The sequence below is a fragment of the Brassica oleracea genome, chromosome C6, assembly GCF_000695525.1.
Source record: "Brassica oleracea var. oleracea cultivar TO1000 chromosome C6, BOL, whole genome shotgun sequence".
Classification (NCBI taxonomy): Eukaryota; Viridiplantae; Streptophyta; class Magnoliopsida; order Brassicales; family Brassicaceae; genus Brassica; species Brassica oleracea.
Window position 1 is genome coordinate 29,549,754 of NC_027753.1, and position 26,614 is coordinate 29,576,367.

The 26,614-nt window shown below is 34.1% G+C and overlaps 1 protein-coding gene across 1 annotated transcript; it reads right to left on the reverse strand.

Annotated features, from left to right (window-relative positions):
* Window positions 1-874: 874 nt before the first annotated feature.
* Window positions 875-5,452, reverse strand: LOC106296481 (protein NRT1/ PTR FAMILY 2.13-like). Its single transcript, XM_013732617.1, has 4 exons — window positions 5,092-5,452; window positions 4,301-4,518; window positions 2,359-2,924; window positions 875-1,846 (listed from the first exon to the last, which is right to left on the reverse strand). The coding sequence occupies exons 1-4, from the start codon at window positions 5,246-5,248 to the stop codon at window positions 964-966; spliced, it is 1,824 nt and encodes a 607-aa protein (XP_013588071.1). The 5' UTR covers window positions 5,249-5,452; the 3' UTR covers window positions 875-963.
* Between the last annotated feature and the right edge of the window lie 21,162 nt (window positions 5,453-26,614).

The window sequence follows — 26,614 nt, forward strand, 5'->3', positions numbered from 1 at the left end:
TTTCGTAAATTATATGAACTTGTGGGGTGAATAGGGCAAAACCAATTTTCAAAAAAAAAAAAGGTTAGTTTTGTGTTTGACTTTAAGTTATAGGTCAATTCTGCAATATATCTTGAAAAGTGTTTGATTTCCAAAATAAATAAATAAATAAAGAATTAGATTGGTTTTTAAGTCTCGGAAAATAAATTATGTCTATCTATACAGAGAAACTTAATTACCGTAAAGAAAACAAAAAAAAAAACTGAGAAGATTCTTCAGCTAAGTGTTAGCTAATATTTTATTTTGTGCATAAAAAGTTTTCTTTTTGTTCTCAAGTGTGGAATATATGTGGGATCCAAAACGGAATTCAGTGAAGGCGAAATGAATGATGGAATATATGTGGCACAGAGGCAGACACAATATAACCATATAAGATTCTTTGCTCAATTTAAACATGTTTTGAATTTGATATTCTAGAACTCAAACAAACATGAAATATGTTTTGTTTAATTTAAACATGTTTTAAATTTCGTATTCTCGAACTCTTAACGGTAATAGTATGGGGAGCTCAACAACGTCGATATTACATGTTATATCATAGTATGCTATGAACCCACATGTGAATCTGTGATCGTATATATGATAAACATTGAAACAACATCGATCATCAGCGGCTTAGTTAGCGATATTATAGTATATGACTATATGCTTTGAACCCACATTCAAATACCATAGTAGATATCATAGTATGACTATATGCTATGAACCCACATGTGGTCGTCCAATTTGGTAAGAATTCTTTTGTAGACACCAACACAATCTAGTTCTTCTAGTTTGTTTAATAAAAGGGTAAAAAATTTAAGAAAAGATTACTAAAGTAAGAAGTTTCTTTTTTTTAAAGGGTTATATTTTATTATATAATTTAGTTCTTACACATTGTAAGAAACATTGTCATATGTATGATAAACATTGAAACAGCATCGATCAATTGTTGCTTTTGGAAGTCATCTCAACATCAGAATAACTCTTCTCCTCCTTGAAATCTCCCAAGCCGACCTTGTACCGGTATCCTCGAGCACAATACCAAAAATAAACCAGATTAACCACACCCAAAATCGCGATCAGATAATAGAAGTAATCCAATTTCCCCGCGTTGAGATTCTTGTCTAGCCAATCAGGACGGTCATGACCACCGGAGAATTTATGAACAACCGTGACTAGAAAACTGCTAAGATAGCTCGAACCGGCAAAGGACAAAGAGAAGAGAGCATTAGCTATGCTTCTCATGTGATCCGGAAACTGACTGTTGAAGAACTCTATCTGTCCTATTATATTCAATGCTTCACATAGTCCCATCAGAATTAGCTGTGGCGAGAGCCAAAACACGGACATGGGAGTCATACCGGTAGGATCACCGGACTTGATGGAGCGTGTGCGTCTCACTCTCTCCACGAGGCCGGCAACGATCATGGAAAGGATCGCGAAAACGATCCCTGTCCCGATACGTTGGAGGCGTGTGATACCTGATTTATGGCCGGTGATGCGGCGGAGGAACGGGACTAAAACTCGGTCGTATATGGGAAGAAAGATGCCGATGGTGAGGAGAGAGATGACGGAGAGAGAACCGGCCGGAGCCTCGAATTTAGGACCCATGTGTCGGTCCATTTTCAAAGCTTGAGAGACCGTGAATGTTCCTTGTTGTGACATTGCCATGAGTGATATTATTCCGGCCGACCAAACAGGAACTATTCGGATCAAACACTTTACTTCCTCTACTTCTTGAATGCTGCATAGCCGCCACTTGTTCGCTGGAACTTCCTCGGATGTTAGATCACCTTCTTTTATTACCGCCGCTTTATCTAGAAATCTAATTTTATGCAGTTCCAATCAATTATAGGTTAAAATACAGATATATATTAAACTTCCACTTGAAATCCAAATTATTTTCCAAAAACACACACATAATGAATAGATGACAAATTTATTTACGTTTTCTTTTGCAAGACAAATTGTAATTTTTTTTTGACGTATGATGACATTGTTCTTTCAAATAAATATATGCACTTGATAACTAAATATTACAATTTTTTTTTTTTACAAATTTTAAAATTTAGTTATAAAGTGCATATATTTATTTGAAAGAAAAATGTGATCTGATCATACGTCAAAACCTAAATAACTACAGTATAAGCTCGAGAAAATTATAGATTAATTTCCACGTAAATCCATGTAATACTGGAAATTAAAACATTACTAGATGACCAAATTTATTTACGTTTTCTTTACGAAAACAATTGTAAAATTTATCTAGTGCATATATTTGCTTAGAATGAACCATGTAATCTCATACGCCAAAACGTAAACAAATATATAAAGTACCTGAATTGGTTACTTAGGTGTAACTTGTGTAAAACGCTATCTTTAACGGGAGGGTCATAGTAGGTCACTGTGCCGTCATCTTCCGCCGAGAGCTTCATCTTTCGCTTCTTACGAGCTGCCACGATAACTTGAGCGATACTGGAGAATATACTTCCTTCAGGTTTAACATAGATGTAAAGCTTCATTCCAGCGAAAAAAATAACCAGCGCACAAGCCATGAGTCCAGTAGGGATACTAAAGCCGATGATCCAGCTGACTTGATCCTGAATATACACAACGACGGTCTGTGTAATAAGCAGAACCACAGTGAAAGTCAGGTAATACCAGTTGAAGAAACTAGCCACTCCATTAACACCTTCCTCTGTTCGTTGGTCAAACTGGTCAGCTCCAAAAGGGATGCTACATGGCCTTATTCCTCCTGTCCCTATTGAAAGGAAAACGAGACCTAAGAACAGAGTCCCGAACTGGAGCTTGTTCGGACCGCTGCAACTGACTGAGTCTTTGCTAATGCATGTTGCTGGGTGGAGTTGAGGAAGCGATGCTGTGAGTGTCAATGTCACTAGTCCCTGCAGATAATTTAAAATTACTGATTAAACATTACTAAACAACTCATCATTCATTTTTGAAACTGATTCTTCATTAGTTATGATGATCAATACCTTGAATTGAATTGATATGATTGTTAGTTACTTTCGAAAATGCAAACAATAACGTGGGATAGATTGAAATTATGCGATCGAATACAAACAAGCAAACAATTAGTTAATTAACTTAACCATAGCCTTAATAAGTTTTGACTTCTCATGGTTAAAAGTAATACTGGGAAACAATATTGTGGTACAGATATTGACGTATGACATCAAATACTAACAAACAAAAAATTAATTATCTTAATTAAGACTAGCATAATTGGCTTTGACTTCACTTGATAAAATGGTGAGATTTCTTTGATTAGGTACCGAGTTGGCGACAAACTGATCACGACGTAGAACCTAATATCATTTTTTTTGTTTAACCTTAATATAATAATATGAGTAGTTAATTGTAACAATTTAAGTTCCTTAATTTAATTAACTATGAAAAACAAAAATAAAAGAAAATATAGGGGAAGTTAACAATTGTATGCGATAATAATTCTACAATAATTAGTGAAAATGACTTTAGAAAAGAAAGTATCTTAGGTTACGTCATTGTGATTGACCAAATCTACACATCTTTACTTTCAGTTAGCTATATCATTTGGAAATTCAATTATTGGCCATTTTCATTATCAAATCGACCACTAGTGCATTTTCTTCCTTTACACCCTTCTCTTTATTTCCAAGATAAAACTCCGTTCCATTAGAGGATTTGTTTACTCGAAACTGTGTTACCAATTAATCAAAGTTATTTTATTTGAAAATAGTATCTTAAAAACAACGTTTTCTGTGAGTAGCAAAAAAAAAAACGTTTTCTGTGAGATAAATATAGTTTTCATATAAGGCTTTTTGGGTTTTTGTTTATATGATTCACATTATACATCGACCTTATCCCTCTTGATAACGTGGTCCCTCTATGTTTTCATGCTTTTACGTACAATACAAGAGCAATAGCTAGAAGCAAAATACTATACATGGGCACTAAATATTAGAAGGTTTTTAATTGGTATTATAGCTTTGGTTGAATATTTTCATATTATATAAAAGTTTGTCCTAACGTGGTGACCTTATGCACCAAGTACCATATGTATCTTCACCACAAGATCATATATAGAGTAATAATATAACCGTGTTACAAAAAAAGGAGTAATAATATAACCATTTTTCTAAATGTGATAAATTTAACTTCTACCTAGAGTTAGTATCAGTTGATAAAGTTACTATTACTAATAATACTCATACTTAGTGTGTATTTGTAGACACATTAGATAAGAATTTCAGATAAATAAGAAATAAATACGTACGAGGAGGGTGGCGAATGACGCGAAAGCGATGGTCTTGAAACGACCGACGTAAGCGTCAGAGATAAAAGCGCCGACGAGAGGTGTGAGATTGGTGAAACCAAACCAAATGTTGATGACATTTGCAGCTTTGACTTGTTCTAAATGGAACACTCTGGTTAGATACACCATGAAGTTTGACAACAACCCAATCGTTCCCAGTCTCTCAAGCGTTTCATTTCCTGTTTCAAGCCATATATATATTAGTGTACTTCTATTTTAAAATTGTCAGAAAATTTAACAAATAAAATGCGTTTTAAAAATAAGGAAAATGAAAGATATATGCTTAAAAAGTTACAGTTTTTCCCCAAATTTAATGCTACAGTTTTCTTACCGTTTCCATTATACGAGTGTCAAACGAGATGGACGAGTGTCAAACGAGATGGACGAGTGTCAAACATGTAACATATGTAATATGAGATAATTCTTCGGAGAAAAAAAAACATAAAAACAAAATTATTATAACTCTTGGTGGTGAGTTCGTGTTCCGGTTCGAATATTTTCAGATTTCAGGTTATCGAGGTTAAAGATTTTAATTCTATTTGAATATTTCTAATTTTTTGGGCTCAGTTTGGTTTGGTTTGGATAATCCGTTTAAAACTATTTTTATAATGTAAAATTCATATATAGTATACAGTTTTCAGAATCTAAAGATAAAAATAATATGTGACATGTAGTTGAAATTAAGGACATGTCAAGGATGAAGTTAACTAAAAAATAAACTACGTTCACGAACCAAAAATAGATATACGTACCTAAAATGAACGTGACGGCTCTCCAGCCTCCACGCTTTTTCTCAACCTTCTCAGCATCCGAAAAAGAATCAGACGGGCTTTCTTGATTGTACGAATCAACAGCATCCATCTTCGGCTGCGGTGGTGAAGAACCGTCCCTTCCATCCATCAAAACCATCTCTAAGATGTATACAGGTAAAATACTCTAACTTCGATTTAAAGGGTGGAACTAATGTTGGGAGATTTGATTCTCACTTTTTGTTGTATATCTAAATAAATAAAGGCAATCACATTAAGTGATTGATAAATGTAGAGAGTGGGCTTATCACTCGTACACTTTTTCTCTGTTAGAGGCTTTTTGGGGAGTAATGTGGAAGTGTGTGTACATATGTATATATAAGGGAGCGAGGAGATACATAATATTATATGGTGGGTGTGGGTGATAATATAATAACACCATTTATAAAGTGTTATTATAGAAAAAATATTTTAGAACATCTCAAACATTTTTATTTTATTTTAAATATTATTATTAAAAAATCTATTCCAATTCAGTTGTGTAATAAAATGATTTGATTCTAAATTAAATGAATTAATAGAATTTATGCTTAGAATACAAATAGATACAACCACTAATTCAAAGTATTTATTAAAGTGGATTTTATTTTTTGTTTTAGTAAGTAGTAATATATCGGAGATTTGTTTCTTACATCGTACGTACTAGACTACTAGTATTGTTCTACGTATTCTGAACCTTCCATATACTTTTTTTTTTACTAAAGAGGAAGATTTATCTGGAAGGTTCATCGTAGTCAAAAAAAATTGGGAAATCTTTTTTTTAGAGCAAAAAAATGGTAATTATGTCCCTTTAAACTAATTTATACTACTTTATGTCTTATTAGACTAATTTTTTTCCAAAATGACAATAATGCCCTTAAAATTATAATTTTTTTAAAAAGATATATATTGAGTTCGACAAAGAGGATCGATCGATCCCGATCATTATTCAGAACAAAAAAAAAACGCGAAATATATACTGATCGACCTGGTCCATTTCACTCGATCGGCGAAGGTCGATTTACACAGATCGACCGATCTGTAAGAATAGATCGATCGATCCCGTGCCGAGGAAAGAATCCCAAATCGATTTTTTTGCTTTTGTATGATTATATCCGAATTGATTCCTACTTGATTTGAACCGACCAAGCATGATTTCAACTCTTTAAACTCGATTTCACTAGGATAGACATGAATCATGGTAGATATAATGTGAAAATTTTGTGAAAATTTTGTGAACAATCAATGGAATATAGAAGACGGCGAAGAAGGTTGCCAAGGTTTTTTTGTCGCCTTTTTTTGTTCCTTTTTCGTTTTTTTTTTTCTCCTATTTACGTAGATCACGTATTCTAAACATTGTAGATTCAATGAAAAAAGTAGATTTCGTTTTCTACTTTGGAGAATGTCATTTCTACTTTTTTTAGAACATAATCTGAAATTTATAAATTTAACTTTTTTTATAACTGGAAAATATACCATTAAGTTCATATAGGTATTTTAACAAATGTTACTATTTTTTCAAATTTTTTTTGTTTGTAAAACTATTTATTAAAATTATTTTAATAAATATGAAAGGGTATTATAGGAAAATATGACACAAAATATAGATTAGTCTAAAGGGACATAGTTACTGATTTTTTACTCTAAAAAAACAGTTTTCCCAAAAAAAATTAACCTTCTATATTAATGTTCCACAGAAAAAAAAAAGATATAGATTGGATTGCGGGGGTAAATTACATCAAACACCCTAATTAAATTTTGTTACTTTTTACAATAATCAGACAAATTTACTATCCAATTTAATACTTTAATTAATCATTTTTATTTAAAACAAATTTGTTTTAACCACAAATATTAGTAAATTTCAAATAAATTTAAAAATCTTTAAAAATCTCCTCTTAATATTTAGTTTTAGGATAGAAGATAATTAAATTTAGAAAAACCTTAAATTGAGGAAAAAATAGACTTTTCTATTTAAAAAAACAAACAAAATTTTATATTTAAAACTTAAAATTTTATTACACAACTTAATATTATCCATAATTTAGTTATTTTATTTCTAAAACTTAAAATAAAATTAAATTTTAATATATTTGTGAATTTTAGATATTTATTTAATTTTATTTGAAACTTAATAATATTTTTATTAAAATAAACACATTTTGAGTGTAAAATTGTATATTAAATTGTGTAAAATAATTAGTTAAAGTATAAATTAAAAAATAAAATAAAAAATATTAATTAACGAAATTTAGTTAGAGTATTTTTAAGGAAATTTCCAATATGCATTAGTGTCAGATTTGATGGGTATGGTCAGTGTGGATGTTAATCATATATGGTATGATATATGAGTGCAAATATGACATTTTATTCTTACCTAAAATTTATTTGATAGATAATGCTATTAAAGGATTGTTTTTATTCAGTTTCTTAATAAACGTTTGATTCGACAGCATGTTTTCCATTAATATTTTTGGAACATGTTCAGGAGATTAATAAATATAATTTTAATGATAAAATTTCTTTACTATTTTTGAAACTTTTCAACTAATATTTTAACGTTTTAAATCGGTAACTTATAAATCGCTAATATATGTTATTCTACATTTATAACCTTATTTATTTAGAATTAAAAATAGTTAATGAGTTTTATTATCATTAAAAGATTGTAATAGTTTATAAAATCACTTAAACTGAAAAAAAAATATTTTATAAAACTTGTGAAATTGGTTACAAAATTTATGAATATTAATAAGAAATTATAAATGCATATAAAATTATTTATAAAACTTAATCACTTATAAATTTTACAAAATCAGCTGTAAGAGTTCAAAAATAAAGAATAAGTGTTTTCAAAAGTTTATAATATTATATATGAACCATTATTTTTCATACAAACTTATAAAAATATTTATGAAAACTTATAAACTATTTATAAGAGTTATAAAACAATGTGCAATGCTTATAAAGATTTACAAAATATTTTTAAAAATCTAATAAACCCTTACTAAATGTTAATAAGCATTGTAGTAAGAATTGTGAATGCTTGTAAAATCATCGTTAAAGCTTTATATCGCATGTACCCTGGACTCAAAACACACAAGCGGATAGTCTTGCACGTGGTGCTCACATCCAACTGTCTCATTTCGTCTACATAGACGCAAAGTCTTCTTTTTGGTTAGCTTAGTTTTAATCGAGTCTGTTTATGCTGATGACAAAAAAAAAATCTTATATATCACATGTATAAGTTCTTAAAATATTTAAAAACCCTTATAAATCGATTATAAAATTGATAAATAATGTAGAATGATTTATAAATAGTTTTAAAGGCTTATAAATTAGTTATAATAGCTTAAGATAATATAGAACATATTTCGAATGATTTCTAACTTTTATCCATTTTCAATGATTTTAGAAATCATTAGCTAATTTTACTTAAAAGTTACAAATCTGATGCACACCTAAACTGATATGCGGATCAAATTTAGTTTTCTGTATTAAAAAAATTACATAAATAATAAACAGTTGGAATTTAAACAGAGAAAAATAATCACGAGAATCCCTCCTAGCATTTACAAGCCAAACAATAAATATACAATTTAGAACTGTTATAAATCATATTGTGGATGTCCATAACCGGCCTGGTCCATAACTGGTCCATTGCTAGAGAGAGAGAGAGAGAGTCGGCCCTGAGTCTAGAGGAGAGAGAGTCGGCCACCTTTGCTTTTTCCTTCTTGGTTTATGATTTGTACTCTTTCCATATTTGTATTTCATTTTTCTAGTCTTTCTATTATTCTATGACGGTGTAATTCCCTATATATAAAGGGCTCCTGTTTATGATGAATAAGAATATAAGAAACTATTCTCCTAAGTTTCACAACACGTTATCAGCACGATTCTCTAAAACCCTAAGCTAAAAGTCCCGACTCAAAACCCTAACTCATCTCGGCGATAAACCTTGACAGCTTGAACAATAAACCCGATCGAGAACCTTTTTCACCCTGTATCTAAGGCGTTCCCGATCGCAGCTAGTTCGCGACCCGTCTTAGCTCAGCCGATAGACGATCTCAGTCCGTTCCAGCGCGAGACGATCTCAGCAATCAGCACGTTCGCGACCCGATCTCAGCCAGCTCGCGATAGACGTTCCCGATACCGTTCGCGACCGTCTCAGCTCGTAACCAACGTCTCAGCAACGTTCCAGCTTGCGACCTTCCTTTTGTTCGTGGTCCATCCAACCCAATTGGAGGTTAAGGTAAAACTAAAACTCTAATAACCAAAACCCTAAGGTAATAGATCCAAACCCTAATACCTAAAATCAAAATTGATTACTTGATCTTAATTCAAACCCTAATGCTAAACCTAGAATCGAAACTGAATTTGGTTGATTGATTAAATATGTTGTATGATCACATAGAATCCGAATGCTAGGTTTGCTAAAATTAATACTTGAAATCGAATTGCTTGATTGATTGTTTGAATATGATCACATAAATTCGTATGCTAGGTATCCTGTTTAAGACTTGAGTATCCGACCGGCCTTGTTCATATTAAAACCTAAATTGCATTGATTGATTGAATATGATCTGTTAGGTTGATAGTAAATTAACCCCTTGATGCATTGCTTGATTGTTTGATTGAGGTTTCATGTTTCCACTCATATGATCACCTAGAAACCGTTTGCTAGGATGTATAACCAATTGCATTATGAACATATAGAAATCGAATGCTAAGCTGAACATACTTGGTCGTGCGGCTTGTCTTGCATTATACCCGTATAAACTGATTTGCATCATATCCGATTGTCATGTATGCATCATATGAAAATTATAATCTTAAGAATGAAATATATGATTTCAGATGTCGAAAATCAACAACTTGGATTTTGATGCCCTAAATCTCTCGGGAGATAATTACTTGCAATGGGCATTGGATACTAAGATTATCCTGAAATCCAAGGGACTCGGTGAATGTATCACCGAGGACAATAATGCTAGTCAGAAAGATAGATACAGAACTATATTGATTATACGCCATCATCTTATTGAGAGTCTCAAAGATCAGTATTTGACTATTGAGAATCTTCTAGACCTTTAGTCAGAGTTGAAAACGAGATATGATCACCAGAGAACGGTGTTATTACCAAAGGCTATGTATGATTGGAGGAATCTCAGAATCCAGGACTTCAAGTCCGTGGACGAGTATAACTCGGCCTTATTTAAGATAGTTTCTAAATTGAAACTGTGTGGTGAGGATATAACGGATAAGGATATGCTTGAGAAAACCTTTTCCACCTTCCACACAAGCAATGTGTTGTTACAACAACAGTACCGTGAGAAGGGCTTCACGACTTATGCTAATCTGATCTCTTGTCTATTGTTCGCGGAGCAAAACAATGAGCAGTTGATGAGAAACAGTGAATTGAGACCTCCTGGATCAACCCCATTACCTGAAGCACATGCGGCCGTAGAGGCTAAGAAAGAGTCGAACCACGTCCAGAGTGATAGCCAACACGGCCGTGGCCGTGGAAAATGGCATGGACGTGGTCGAGGCCGAAACTCCTTTGGTCGAGGCCGAGGCAATTATAATTCTTATGGCCATGGCCAAGGAAACTCCTATGGAGGCCGTGGTACTTCTTTTAAGCCACAAAACTCGACCAAATATGTGTGCCATAGATGTGGTATGGGTAATCATTGGGCTAAGACATGTAGGACTCCCAAACATCTTGTTGACATCTATCAAGAGAGTTTGAAAGGGAAGAATCCTGAAATCCATATGACCTATCAAGATGGTGAAGATGATTTCAATCATGAACGAGACGATCTTATGGATTATGAAACTTCAGATTGTCTAAAAGAATGAAGTTGAATTCAACATCTAAACTTTTGTGTTCTTTACTTCTGTGTTTTCTATGTTTTATTTCTTTAAACTTGTTTTATTAAACTTAATGAATGAATGATTTTTATATGAAGTCTCTAAAGTATCATTCTATAAATCTTGTTTTGAAGAATGAACGATTATATGGATATATTTGTTGTGGACAGTGGGTCAAGCCACACGATCTTAAGAGACAAAAGATATTTCATAAACCTAACTCTTAAAAACGCCAATATAAATACTATTGCGGGTATAGCCAGTCTCATAGAGGGCTATGGTCAGGCTAACATCCTGTTGCCTAAGGGTACACATCTAGAGATATCTGATGCATTGTATTCACCCAGCTATAAGAGAAGCCTATTGAGCTTTAAAGACATTCGAATGAATGGTTTTCATATTGAGACTAAGGACGAAGGAAACAAAGAGTTCCTTCAGATCTTTGAAATCACCCAAGGCCATAAGAAAGTCTTAGAGACTATACCTGCACTCTCTACTTGTCTTTACTACGCCAAGGTCAGTATGATAGAGGTCAATGCTACATTAAACAGAGTGGCCAATGAGAATTTCACTCTTTGGCACGACTGGCTCGGCAATCCTGGTTCGACCATGATGCGAAAGTTGTTACTGAACACAAACGGCCATACATTGAAAGAGAAAATAGTTGTTCCTAAGAATCTCACGTGTGTAGCATGTTTACAAGGAAAACTCATTGTTAGGCCATCACCAGTTAAAGTGACTAAGGAAACAATAAACTTTCTGGAAAGAATACAAGGAGACATATGTGGACCAATACACCCACCTTGTGGGACGTTCAGATATTATATGGTCCTGATTGATGCGTCCACGAGATGGTCGCACGTCTGTCTCTTATCAACTCGTAACTTGGCGTTTGCGAGATTGTTGGCTCAGATCATTCGTTTGATAGCACACTTTCCAGACTTTCCTTTAAAAACTATACGTCTTGATAATGCTGGTGAGTTCACGTCCCAAGTGTTTAATGATTATTGTATGTCCATGGGGGTAAGTGTGGAACACTCCATGGCACATGTACATACACATAACGGCTTGGCCGAATACAACTAATAACTAGACCATTGCTTATGAGATCAAAACTCTCGGTCTCAGCTTGGGGACATGCGGTCCTGCATGCGGCCAAACTCATACGCATCAGGCCATCGAGTGAACATAGATATTCCCCATCACAATTGCTCACGGGTCACGAGCCAGACATATCTCATCTTAAGACATTTGGATGTGCCGTTTATGTTCCAATTGCACCACCACAGAGAACAAAGATGGGACCTCAAAAGAGGATGGGGATATATGTTGGATATGATTCTCCCACGATTATTAAGTACCTTGAGCCAACTACGGGTGATTTATTTAAGGCCAGGTACGCGGATTGTCATTTTGATGAATCCGAACATCCAACATTAGGGGGAGAGAATAATAAGCTGGTAAAAGAAATTACATGGAATCAAACATCCTTATCTTGGCAAAATGCTCGTACTCAAGAATGTGATTTAGAAGTCCAAAAGATTATACATTTACAAAAGCTAGCTAATCAATTGCCAGATTCCTTTGCTGACCCGAAAAGAGTAAAAAAGTCATATATACCAGCTGCTAATGCACCAATTCGTATTGATGTTCAAGAGGGACACAATCAAGTTGCTACAGAGACTAGACAACATTTGAAACGTGGTAGATCAATAGGTTCCAAAGATAAGAACCCTCGGAAAACTAAGAAAGGTGCAGATAAAGAAACCGAGGTTGTTAAAACCCTAGACACGACCGCAGCCAAATCGAAATCCCGAGTCGTAGACGCGGCCAATCCCAAAACCCTAATAGCGATCGCGGACGATCATAAACCCTTAGATGCGGCCGGCCCTGATGTACCTAATACTGATGCTTGGGACGCCAAGCTTCAAGGTACTGAAGGCCCTGATAATAATGAGATCTCAATAAATTATGTTTTGTCTGGGATACAATGGAACAGAAAGAATGTCGACATTGATGATATATTTGCATACAAGGTAGCACTTGAAATTATGGATTTAAACGAGGATCATGAACCCACGTCTACTTATAAGTGCACTCAACGATCAGATTGGATCAAATGCAAAGAAGCTATAAACGTGGAGTTAAATTGTTTAAAGAAAAGATGTGTCTTCGGTCCTATAATCCGACCACCCTATGATGTTATACCAGTTGGATACAATTGGGTCTTTGTGAGGAAAATAAATGAACATGGTGAAGTCGTGAGATATAAAGCACGGCTTGTTGCACAAGGATTCTCACAGAGACCAGGAATAGATTATGAGGAGACGTACTCCCCTGTGGTAGATGCTACTACTTTCAGATTCCTGATAAGTCTGCTATAAGAGAGAAATTAGACTTGTGGTTAATGGATGTTGTAACTGCATACTTATATGGTCCACTGGATAATGAGATATATATGAAAGTACTAGAGGGTATAGAACTGAAAAACAAAGCAAGTTCTCGAGAACAGCATTGTATAAAGTTGAACAAGTCACTTTATGGATTGAAACAATCAGGCCGAATGTGGTACAATAGCCTAAGCGAGTACTTAGTGAAAGAAGGATATAAGAATGATCCGATCAGCCCATGTATCTTTATAAAGAAATTCGGCCAGGGCTTTGTGATCATAGCAGTGTATGTTGATGATCTGAATATCCTAGGAACCTCTGGAGAAATCTCCCAAACAGTTAAATATCTTAAGAAAGAATTCGAGATGAAAGATCTAGGAAAAACAAAGTTCTGTTTGAGATTACAGCTTGAGTACATTAAAGATGGATTAAAGATGGAATCCTTGTGCATCAAATGGCATATACAGAAAAAGTAATCAAGAGATTCAATATGGCTGAGTCTCACCCATTGTCTAGCCCCATGGTCGTGAGGTCTCTCGGACTGGACACAGATCTGTTTGGTCCTAAGAAGGACGATGAGGAAGTCCTTGGTCCCGAAGTGTCATATCTCAGTGCCATAGGAGCTTTGATGTATATGGCTAGTCACACACGAACAGATATATGCTTTTCCGTGGATATATTGTCTAGATTTAGCTCTTGTCCAACTCAAAGGCACTGGAACGAGATTAAACATGTTCTTCGTTACCTGCAAGGAACGAAAGACTTGGGTCTATTTTATACTAACCAAAACAAAGAAGGTTTAGTTGGTTTTGCTGATCCAGGTTATCTTTCGGATCCACACAATGCTCGATCACATACAGGCTATGTGTTTACACATGGTGGAACGTCCATATCGTGGCGTTTCATAAAGCAGACGATCGCGGCCACATCTTCAAACCATTCGGAGATCTTGGCAATACATGAGGCAAGCCACGAGTGTGTTTGGTTGAGGTCCATGACCCAACATGTTCGAGTTGACTGTGGGATGTCCAAAGGCAAGGACGCACCAACCGTGATGTATGAGGACAATGCATCATGCATTGCTCAGCTCAAGGATGGCTACATCAAAGGAGACCCGACGAAGCACTTGTTACCGAAGTTATTCTTCACGCACGAGCTACAGAAAGCCGGCGAGGTCCAAGTAGTCCAAGTGCGTTCCAGCGACAACTCAGCCGATCTGTTCACCAAATCACTTCCGACTTGCACGTTTAGGAAGCTCATGCATCAGATTGGGATGCGTAGACTGAAAGACCTTCAATAATACGTGTTGTAGTCTTTTTCCTTCACCATGGTTTTGTCCCATTTGGGTTTTCCTGGTAAGTTTTTAATGAGGAAACATCCAAAGCGTATTACAAACTCTGTATGGTTATGACATCCAAGGGGAGTGTTATAAATCATATTGTGGATGTCCATAACCGGTCCGGTCCATAACCGGTCCATTGCTAAAGAGAGAGAGAGTCGGCCGTGAGTCTAGAGGAGAGAGAGTCGGCCACCTTTGCCTTTTTCTTCTTGGTTTATGATTTGTAATATTTCCATATTTGTATTTACTTTTTCTAGTCTTTTCATTATTCTATGATGGTGTAATTCCCTATATATAAAAGGCTCCTATTTATGATGAATAAGAATAAGAAACTATTCTCCTAAATTTCACAAGAACTATGCTATTAAATAAATAAAAATTGATCATGCAACGCTAATATAAATGTATGAAAAAAAAAGAGATCGTTTAAAAAAAACAAAAGAGATGACATCATTTGCACACGTTCACAATAATATATGGTCAAAGTATATTAAAAACAAACAAAATCAAAATGATTTTCACTGTGTATATAGTCCAAACCAAACTTCCAGCTCTGCTCCTATATCCAAACCCTTGGATTTTTTTTTTGCCATATTGTAATCTATCGAAAGGTTTAAAAACCACACATACAAAGTCCAAAGGGCATAAGCTTACAAGCCCAAAAAAACACAAACTAAAGAGACCCAACACTGGTCCAAACCTAGCCCACGGGACCACAAGAGAAGCATCAACACGTGTTGGAAACCAAACGTGGAGAGAGCGACACGTGCTGAAACGAGCCCCCACCGTCTTCACCGACTGAACGTCTCCACCGGACCAAACTTCTCATCGAACCACCGGAATCAACCGGGAACACCACGACGAAAGAAACCTCCAATGACTATGTTGGAAGTTAAAAGAAATCCATCGTCTTCAACACATACACTTATGATCGTTATTCGGAGAGCTTTAATCGATCTAAATCGAGATCTCCTCCACAAACTGAACCACCGAACACAAAGACGGAATCGTCTCACCGATCTAGACCGCCGAGGAAACCTTCTACAACGCTTCAGATTTTAACCACAAACCAACCGACAACAAACACCCCCGATGTATAACGGATACAAAAGCCGGCGACCAACACCGAAGAAGACGTTCCGGCCCCAGAGTCAAAAGTCAGTCATCCACCAATAGATAGGTGCGATACTGAAGTTAAACCGGACATGCAACTCTACAGAATCGACGATGCCAGAGACAGAGACCACTAATAAAAAAAACACCGGTCCAAAGATCCGGCGAGATGGCGTAAAGCAAAATCAAAAACGAAGGTGGTAACCTGATACACTAAAACTGAACATTTCCTACTGTCAAGTTAACAGTGGTAGTTGTAGTATTTGAGATTCAATCCAGAGGACCAGTTTACACTTTATTCTTATAAGTTTTCTACTTAGCTAAAACTAAAAGTGGGGGTTTGAATTAAGTGGTGACGTGCAAGTAAAGTAAATAATTTCAGATGATTAGAATTCAATATTAAAGATAAGCCGATCTAGGGTTTCTTATCTGGTGTCAATGCTTAACCAAACATTTATTCAAGCGCTTTGAAGCATAATCTAGAACACGGATCACTCAAGTAGAACAGCCCACTGTCGTGGTGCTGTTCCCTTTGCGGTTCGACCTTGATGCCTAAACTGTCGTTTGGATCAAGGATTGATTACAAGCAATAGAGATCAAGTCCGATAAGTTCACCGAGCACCCAAGTATCTACTTTCGCTGACTAGGGATGCGCGGCTCATTCATTCAATATCAAGCAACCTACTACACGGTTAATGAGCAGATTAAACCTAAGATCTAGCAGTAAGTGATCAGGTTGGAGCTAGCATTAAGAGCCGGGATGAATGAAGACACAATAGTGTTGCTTATTTATGTTTAGCTTTGTGATTAACACCCTAGAACCCTAGACAAGCTAGCCGACTACTCAGTCATTAAACAAGATGAAACAGACATGATGACTCAATAATACTGCATATAAATCCAAAGATAAATCAATAGGGTTCAGGATGATCTTCTCTGTCAAGAAGAGGAGCCGTCTCCCTTACAATAGCAATTATCCAAAATAGGTCTAGGTCTATTGCAAAACTAGCGTAGTAAACAAAATAAAGATAAGGATGGCTTTTTATATGGAGGCGCCATCGACTTCAGAGGAGAGAATCGATGATTAGGGCAAATCTTTGAAAGATATGGAAACTTCCATAAATGTCGGGAACAATCGTCTGGCTGTTCTTGGTGGGATCAACCGTCAGACTACAATTCTTACTCTTTTCTTCACGCTTCTTCTTTCAGCTCTTCAGTCTACTCCAGACCTGAAATGATTCCAAAAGGACTGGACTAACTCGATAAAACATTGAAAAAAAGTTAAAAAGCATATACACAATGGTGTCAAAAACACCATATATCATAACCGGCAAGGCCACCGACCACCGTACGGCCACTGTTTTTCGAAACTTTTTTCCTACGATTCAGAGAGGATGTTCGCGTTTTTTTTTTTTTTGGCATATATCCAAACCCTTAGATCATTCGAATTGAGATCTTTTAATTAGAGTTTTTTACCAAAAGATAATAATATTTTAATAAAAAAATTTCAAAAGCTTCAGACATTCATATCTTCTCTTGAATTTTTCAAACTTTTTAAAACTATTCTATCAAAAAATTATTACTGAAAAAACACAACCTCAACGTTGTAAAAAATAACTCCAATATTCTAATGTATTAATTTTGCATAACTATATGCAGCCATCTGGTGAGCATAAAGCGAACTATTCCTGCTTTTTATTAAATCACTTTTCCATAATTAAAAAAATAATATCAGTACTATAAAACATATGCATATCGCTGAAGTTATAAATTAAATCTCTGAAACTATGTATTAGATCTAGCCAGGAACTAGGTTAAACTTGTAAAACTCAAATTGGACATAAAATCAGTCAAGACAGAAACTGGTAGAGAAGTTTGTAAAAATGACGTAGGTTTTTTTTTTTTGCGTTTTAGGCAAATGCAAGTACCTAGCACTTTTAAAACTGAGGAAGTCATGTAGGGAATCTTGATATTTCCCGCCTTAGCGTAGGAATCTTTCTTCAAGCAAAATCCTTAATTTAGTGGCTTAAGAATACAAATTCAAATACAGGCTTCTTTCACAAATCAGTGTTAGGAAATCTCCCTCGTAGTATCATTTACTTCCTCGCGGATAATTTTGGAAAAAAGGTTTATGAACCTGCGAGGATAAAGGAGATTGGCCCCGGGTACTATTCGGACTGTTAGGAAAATCAAATTCGATAGGTGATAGAGTAACCGATAGGGTGTAGATGCAATTGTTTAGTCTGAGAATTCCCAAGAGATCTACGAACTTGAATGCGTTGAGATCACCAATGATCTAGCCGTAAACAAGGGATTAAAAGCAAAGATTCTGTTTTATAAATTGATAAAATTGTCTCTTTACAAAGCCTAGAGATTACTATATATATCAATAAGAAAAGACCTAAGTCCTTAGGGATTATGATCTAACATTATATCCTTAAGTCTTATTCTAATCTCCTACCTGCCATTGATAATGCAGGTAGATCGAAACAGATTAGAACGTAGCCACGACTCTTGTGGTGCTCTGGGAAGGAGACAGTTGCGACGAAGCACTAAGCTGAGGCCCGTATCACCATGTAATTCGTCTGTGGTCTCATCATGCTCTGTATCGTAATTGTCGTACACTGGTTCTTCCTCATCACCTTCTTGTATAACCAGACCACGTTTAACTTGTTTGGGGCACGCAGTTTGGATGTGCCCTCGCTCTCCACAAGTGAAACAGCGAAGGGCATTGGTACGAGCTGGCCGAGAGTTGGCGATAGTGTCCGAGTTCTGGCCTGTTTTAGCAGGCCCTGTTCGTGTACTGGCTCCATCGGTTGGTGTGGTTGTTGCGTTGTCTCTTGAGTGGTTAAAGCGAGTTCGTGAGTTTGAGTTCCATGACGGCCGAAGTTGACTTTCCATGGAGATGGCGCGTTGATGAGCCTCCGAAACAGACGTAGGATTGAATTGAGCCAAGGCGACTTGTAATTGGCCTCGTAATCCTCCAATGAAGCGTGAGATGAGTTGTTTCTCAGTTTCACCCGATGTCTTTCTCGCTGTCATGTAGAAGAATTCTGTAGCATATTCATCAACCGTGTGTGTTCCTTGTCTCAAGTTTTGTAGCTTGTTATACAAGGTTCGTTCATAGTTGAATGGCAGGAAGGCACGTCGCATGTGTTTGGTCAATCGCTCCCATGTGTTGATACGAGGTTTGTTATCTTGACGTCGTGATTCCTTGAGTTGTTGCCACCAAGCCATCGCACGTCCTTTGAATCGAGTTGCAACGAGCGAGACCCTAACATCATCCGGGACTTGACGAAAGTCCATAATCTCCTCGACTATGTTTACCCAATCGATAAAATCTTCCGGGTTGAGGGTACCATGGAATTCAGGAAGTTCGGAACGAAAAATGGTCTCCCAACGGTTTTGAATTGGTCGCTGGTCGTGTTCAGCACCATGCGCATTACGGTGGTCGTTATTGTTATCACCACGCCGTCCTTGTTGATTGATGGTGTGTTCAGCAAACACGTTCTCAGCTAGACCTTCATCATCTGATTCTTCCTCTCTAGCCTCCTGTTGATTTCGTTGATTTTGTGGGTTGGCTCCCTGAGCCGCTTGCTGGATGCGATTCTCATGTAACGCCGTCTGTAGGGCGGTGGTTACAGAAGTTTGTAAGGCCGCTTGTAGACCGGCTGTAAACGTCTCAAGCATAAGACGAATTTCTTCGAGTTGTTCGTCCGAAAGTTTTCGTGGTGCCATGATCGTAAGGTTTAGATTGAGAAATCTAAACGGCTGTCTCTGATACCAACTGATAGAGTAACCGATAGGGTGTAGATGCAATTGTTTAGTCTGAGAATTCCCAAGAGATCTACGAACTTGAATGCGTTGAGATCACCAATGATCTAGCCGTAAACAAGGGATTAAAAGCAAAGCTTATGTTTTATAAATTGATAAAATTGTCTCTTTACAAAGCCTAGAGATTACTATATATATCAATAAGAAAAGACCTAAGTCCTTAGGGATTATGATCTAACATTATATCCTTAAGTCTTATTCTAATCTCCTAAAATAAAGGAAAACTAACATATCTCTTAAAGTTAACGTTTAAAGGAAAGTAACACCAAAACTAAATAGGAAAAGGGTGAACCACGCTGCATCAATAGGTCAGCCACTTTCAGTAAAGCAAATTCAGGAGATCCATCCTTATTAGTTGTTCAGAAGAGTTATCAAATCCGTTAGGTATTTTGCCATAGGATGAGGAGAATTTTCTTTGCCAAAAATAAAGCTCCTGGAGCAGAAGGATTTACCGTGGAGTTTTACTTCGTTGTGGGATTTGGTAAGATCAGACCTATTTTGGACCCAACCTCATAACCATATGTGTTATTTAACTTTTGGACTTATTCAAAACAATTTTCAATACAGATACATGTTTAATTAAAGGTACATTATCTATAGAATAAATCATTAAATAAATAATGTGTATATATTTCTAATCACATGCGGTATGAACATTCAAATCATTGGAATTTGATTAAGATGCTATGAATAAATGATAATTCATGGTCATACAATATCATCTAAACCATATGAACATTAAAACTCATTTGGCTTTTGTCTTCTTCAGAAGGGTCTTTATGGGTTGCGTGGGGGAAGATAATTTAATAGGAAATAAGTTTTCTGGTCAGCGTCAGCATCTGGATGTTGGATTTGGAGACGTTTTATGAAGCTTCGACCTATGGCGAGACCTATTATTTCCTGTAAACTGGGATTGTGAGGATTTGTTTATTCTGGCCCGATGATAGGAACAATCTAAGTCCATTGATTGATATTGCTAGAGATACTGGTCTCATGGTTTTCAGAATCCCTTTGACAACAACAATCTCAGATGTATGCCTCCTTGGTTGCTAGCTCCTTCAGCGAGGAGACACTGCTGCTTGTCCTGCTGCGACAATGTCTGCAGCTTCCTTCTCCTCCTTCCTTATCTCTCGAATCCCAGGACTTATGCCTTTGGAGAAATGGTCTCGCCAGTAAATTCTCAAACTCAAAAATGTAGAAGTCTCTTCATCCTTGTTCTATTGTTTGGCTAATCGTAGAAATTTTTGTTCTTATTAATAATTTGTCAGGATTGATCTTCCAAAGAGTGCGATTAGATTTAACTGGTGCTGAGAGCTATATATATATATATATATATATATATATATTGGATAATGTAGCGGAAATACAAATTCATCAAATAGACTTACAAATTCATAACTATTCGAGGTGGAAGTATGTATTTAATTTCATTCTCTTACTTCAAGCTTTGATCGAGTCTGATAAATTCAAGTTTGTGATGAGTTCATTCAAGCCTGAGACACGTTACGTTACGGATCAAAGATTCTGTTAACCTAACAAACAAAAATATGAAAAACTGAGAGTTGAAGATTCTATGAAGGGAATTCTCAGACTAAACAATTGCATCTACACCCTATCGGTTACTCTATCACCTATCGAATTTGATTTTCCTAACAGTCCGAATAGTACCCGGGGCCAATCTCCTTTTGAATGCCAAGTTACAAAAAAAAAGATTCTATGAAAGGGAGAATATTCTTTAACTTTCGGAAGGTAGAGCTATAATAAGCCTAAGAACAAATATTCACAGACTTGTATTCTCTAACCAGCGTATTTGCATCCCATTTGCACTCTTATTATTTTCAATTTTGTACATTGGATAAACTGATCACATCATATTAATTTCATTTTGAACTGACATGCTCTAAAAAATTAAAGGCTACTGTATTAGATTTTGTTATTTTCGTGGGTCTTTTCATGCTGATATTTATCAAAAGATCTGGCAAGAGACTTTGGAGAAAATTCATTTTCATCTTCTCTTCTTTTTGTTATCAACGTCAATAGATTCAATTAATACTCTGCAAATATCTTCTCTTTTAACTAACCCATATGTTTGTAAATTGTTTAATGATGATAGTTGTTATTATACATTCCAGTTTTCACTGACAGTGTCTTCATTAATTTTATGATTTGGGTAGCATTTAAATTTATATTATTAGTAATTGATGAGCGAAACTGGAGCAAGAAACACGTGATCTGCAGTGAAGATTTAAAAACACGTAGGATATGGTTGATTTAAAATTTAACTGCCCACCAAGTTTTGAATACTCCACCATCTCCGGTCGCTGTCGCAAACCCCAATTATTGAAGTAATGATTTTCGGTTTTTGTTATGAATCATGAATAGACTGCTAAACATCCTCCAAAGTCAAATTTCACATAAAAGAAATATGAAAAGTTATACTAGCTAATACATACATATAGTACTAGAAAGTGGTGAAGCCAGAAATTTTTGTATTTGGTTAAATTTTTTTTAGTAGAATTAAATTTTTCTTTTTTTTAACAATTAAATGTTTATTTTTACTGGGGTGAATGCAATTTTTCTTAAGTAAAAATACATATTTTAAAGAATAGTAAGGTCAACTGACTCCATTCCTTCCCAAGATGTATTTTTGAATTGAGGTTGTTACTCTTGATGCATAATAAGGGTGGACAGTTTGTGTTACAAGAAAAAAAGAGTGGACAATTTATAAAAAAGCATAAATTAAGGCAATTAAAAGAAAAATAGGAAGATAACTTTTTTTGAAAAATGGAAAAGAGAAACATCCATCTTTCATTGGACNTATATATATATATATATATATATATATATATTAAAATAGCTTTTAACATTGTTCTAAAAATCCTTAGGCGGTAACTACACGCTTTATAGAGAACTAACGACTAGGCAAATTATTAGGGACCTAGGTGTTAACACAAAATTAATTTATTTTTTATATATTATATATTTATATGACATATTTTAGTTTTTAAGTTTAATTATAAAATTATTGTAATAAATTATCAAAACTAGATAAACAAAACAAAAGAAATTAGACAAATTTGTAGATTTGTAATAACATTATTGCTTAATGTAACATATTTGGACTAATTTAGATCAATTTTAACCGATTTAGAATAGTTTAAATCAATTTGAATCATATATATCAGTATATATCAGATTTTTACCACTTTTATCTTATTTAAAATTTCAATAGATTTAAGATTATATTTTATAAATTAAAAATTTGATTGTATATTATATTACATTTGATGCTCATTTATTTTGTATATGTCTCTTATCATCTAAATTTAATTTTTCTATATTAAATTTATAAATTCTAATAAACTTTGGATATTTTTTTATATAAAATTAATTGGTTGATTAATATAATGAACTGATAAATTTTAATAAAATTTTAATTATTTAATAATTAAGAAATTATCTGATTAGTGTTACTTTAGTTTTGTATTTGTTGATGCACAATTAAAACTAATTTTGATTATATATATATGTATATATATATACAAAATATGATATATAATTTATTGTAAAAGTCATAATAGAAATTTCCTATGATAGCATAAAAACGTTTTTATCATAATATAGTTCACAATGGTCAAAATGACCTAAATATTTCATCAAGAAGGTAAAAATACATTTATATTGGTAGGGTCAATTAATGTAGATTTATGATTTAGATTTGAGGGGTGGAATTTAGTGATATTTAAAAAGAATTACTTAAAATTTAAAATAATAATTTAAAATTAGCTTCAAAAATAAATTTTGGATTTGAAATCAAATTTGAAAGTTTTGTCAAAAAACTGAAAAGTTGGAATTGAAAAAAAAAATTCAAAATACTTATTTTAGGATCTCTTGGAAGATTTATATAATTGTAGTTATGTTTAGTTTATTTTTATTAATTTGATATATATATGTATATATATATATATATATTAATTATATTAATTTAATGATAGTATATGAGCTATTAATTATTAATATTTTTAAATATTTTTTCAATATAAATATTTATACAATACATTACATTAATAGTGATATATAAGTTAACTGTTATTAACTTATTACCATATTAAAGACTTTGCCAAAAATAATTCTTTATAAGAAAAAAATGTTATAATTAAGTTGATGCTTGATCATAAATTTTCAAAAGTTATATCATTATTTTTGTTAAAATTAAATATGATGATTACACACATAAATTACTTTAGAAATAATGTTTAGGAGATCTCGAAGGAAAGTCGGTTTCAAAGCCAACTTGAGGTTTTGGATGTATATTATACTGTACCCGTTGATGAAATAAATAAAGAATATCGAAAAGTATAAAGGAAAATTGCACTGAGTAGCCTTCAAATAAATTATAATTAGGAAACTAACTAAAAAATAAAAAACCTCTAACATTTCTACAATATATACTATATTACTCTCATTATTTATCTATTTTCTTTTTTTGTTTTATTTTCTTCCGGTAACTACTCCTACATATTATTGTTTCTTTCATATCCACATAATATCTTTTTTTGAAAAAAATGGTTAAACCCGGGTCTATTAAAGACACAGACCTAACCCCGGGTGGGAGGTGCAACCCACGGATGGATCATCTCCCGGGTATTCAAATGGGCCGTAAGCATGAGCCCATATCCGCGTGGCCACATGTGGAGCTAATAATTTCGCACTAGAGGGGAGTCGATCCCTGGCCTGGACCAACAAGGCAACTCCTCCTCTAGTGGAAACCACTAGGCCACCACGATGTGGTTAAATATCCACATAATATCACTTTATCTTCCACCATCCTATCATCATCATGGTCACCACCATAGCACCTTTTTATATCCATGATCACAGTTTCCTCCGAAACCACAACCACCGATTATTTTATAACCACCATTGCTGATCCGGTAACCGTCGTCGCTCCGATAATCATCGCCCTTGCTGTAACAACCACCACCACATGTTTCTCTACCGTCGCTTCAACCACTTCCATTTCTTCTGTAACAACCATCGCCTCTTCCATAATCACCATCTACTCCTTCATGAACAGATCCATCACACGTCCTCCATCATCATAGCCACCACGACCACCACTAACTCTGAAACCTCCACTACATATTTCCATTCTACTCAACGTTTCTTCATAACCACGTCGCATTCTAGTATGGCGACTTTAAAATTAAGTTTTATTCTATTTGCTAAATTTTGTATCCACTGAAAGCATACCATTTAGCATTCTAAAGCATTATAATTGCTAATTTAGCACATACATAGTATAATATTTTTAGACCATTTGATAATTTATTCAATATTTACTATACTGTTTTTTGTATTCCATTCTATTTATATTTTCATTTGCATAATCTTGTATGATGGAAGAGTATGTCACATGCGTAACTTATAATTTTGTTTCTAACATTATGTTGTATACATATGATTTTTGGAAGAAACTTTTAATAAACAAAATCTATTTTTTAATGGAAGAAACATTCTATTTTAATTAATATATACTATACCATTTGATATGTTCTATTCTATTTTTGTTGTATGTATTTCAAATTTTGATTTTATTTAAAATATTGTAAGTATATATATATTTTATATTTGGGTTTAGGATTTATTAATTAGAATTTAGGGTTTAGTATTTAAAGGGGAAGGGTGGGGTTATAATTATGTTTCATCTTGTCTAATATTCTATTGGATGCATATAATTTTTAGAAGCAACTTTTATTGTAAATATTTCAAATTTTAATTTTATTTAAAATTAATACTATAAATATATATATTATATTTTATATTTAGGTTTAGAGTTTATTAATTAGGATTTAGGGTTTAGTATTGAAGGGGAGGGGGGTTAGAGTTAGGGTTTATGATTATATTATTTATAGTATGGTGATTATATTATTCAAAGTTAGGGTTTATGATTATATCTATCAAATTACTATAAGTTCTACACTATTTTATATGATGTTCAAGTTTATTAATTTATATATGTAAATGAAATAGACTATAAACTATATACTATTTATAGAGAGTTCATATTATGTCTTATCTATGAAAAAATTGTTTTCAATAATCATGCATGGTTGTTTCGCCGCTTGTTCCACCCTCTTTAATTTAAGAAATTGAGCTTTCATATGTGGTGGGATTAGTTGAGTGATGACATGTTATATGTTTAATTTAATTTTCAACAGTGTAGTTTTTGTTTTGTCATTAATGACATCACTTCCCTTTTGTCACCGATAATTTAAGAAAATAAAGGGTAGTACCGGACAAATCTTGGAAAAGTTTGTTATGAACTTAATTATGTTAAAATCATTGTTATGCACTTAATTTCTGAGAAAACTGTCATTTAAATACCAAACTTTGTCAAATTTGCCAAAAAAAAATACAAACTTCTCATTAAACCAAATAAATCATAAATTTCCATTGACCAAACCATAATAGATATATTTTTACTCAACTTATTTTTGTCGTCAAATCTCTGTTGCTGTTCACGGAGCATTAAACATCTTCACTTTAAAAACAAAACAAGTTTGATTTCACCTTTTTTTTTCTTCTGTGCGAAAACAAAGTATTTGATTTCCCTTCTTCTTCTTTTTATACTCTTCTCCTTTGTTACTTTTATAGACTAAAAGCGAGTGACGAAGATGAGTTTGATTCCAGTTGCAAATGAGTAGAAAATGAGGCTTGCCATCAAGGTGTGTTTGTGGGAGTGAAGTGTCTATATAAACTTCGAAGACAAAAGAGAATTCCGGTTGTCCGTTTTACCGGTGTGAAACAAAAGCCAGGTTGATTGCTTGAAGAAGATGAATGATGAGTTAATATAGGATGTTATTTCGACCAAGTTTGAGATGAGGAAGTGGAAACTAATTACTGAGACATGTTGTGGATTCATTTGTTTTATGTTTGT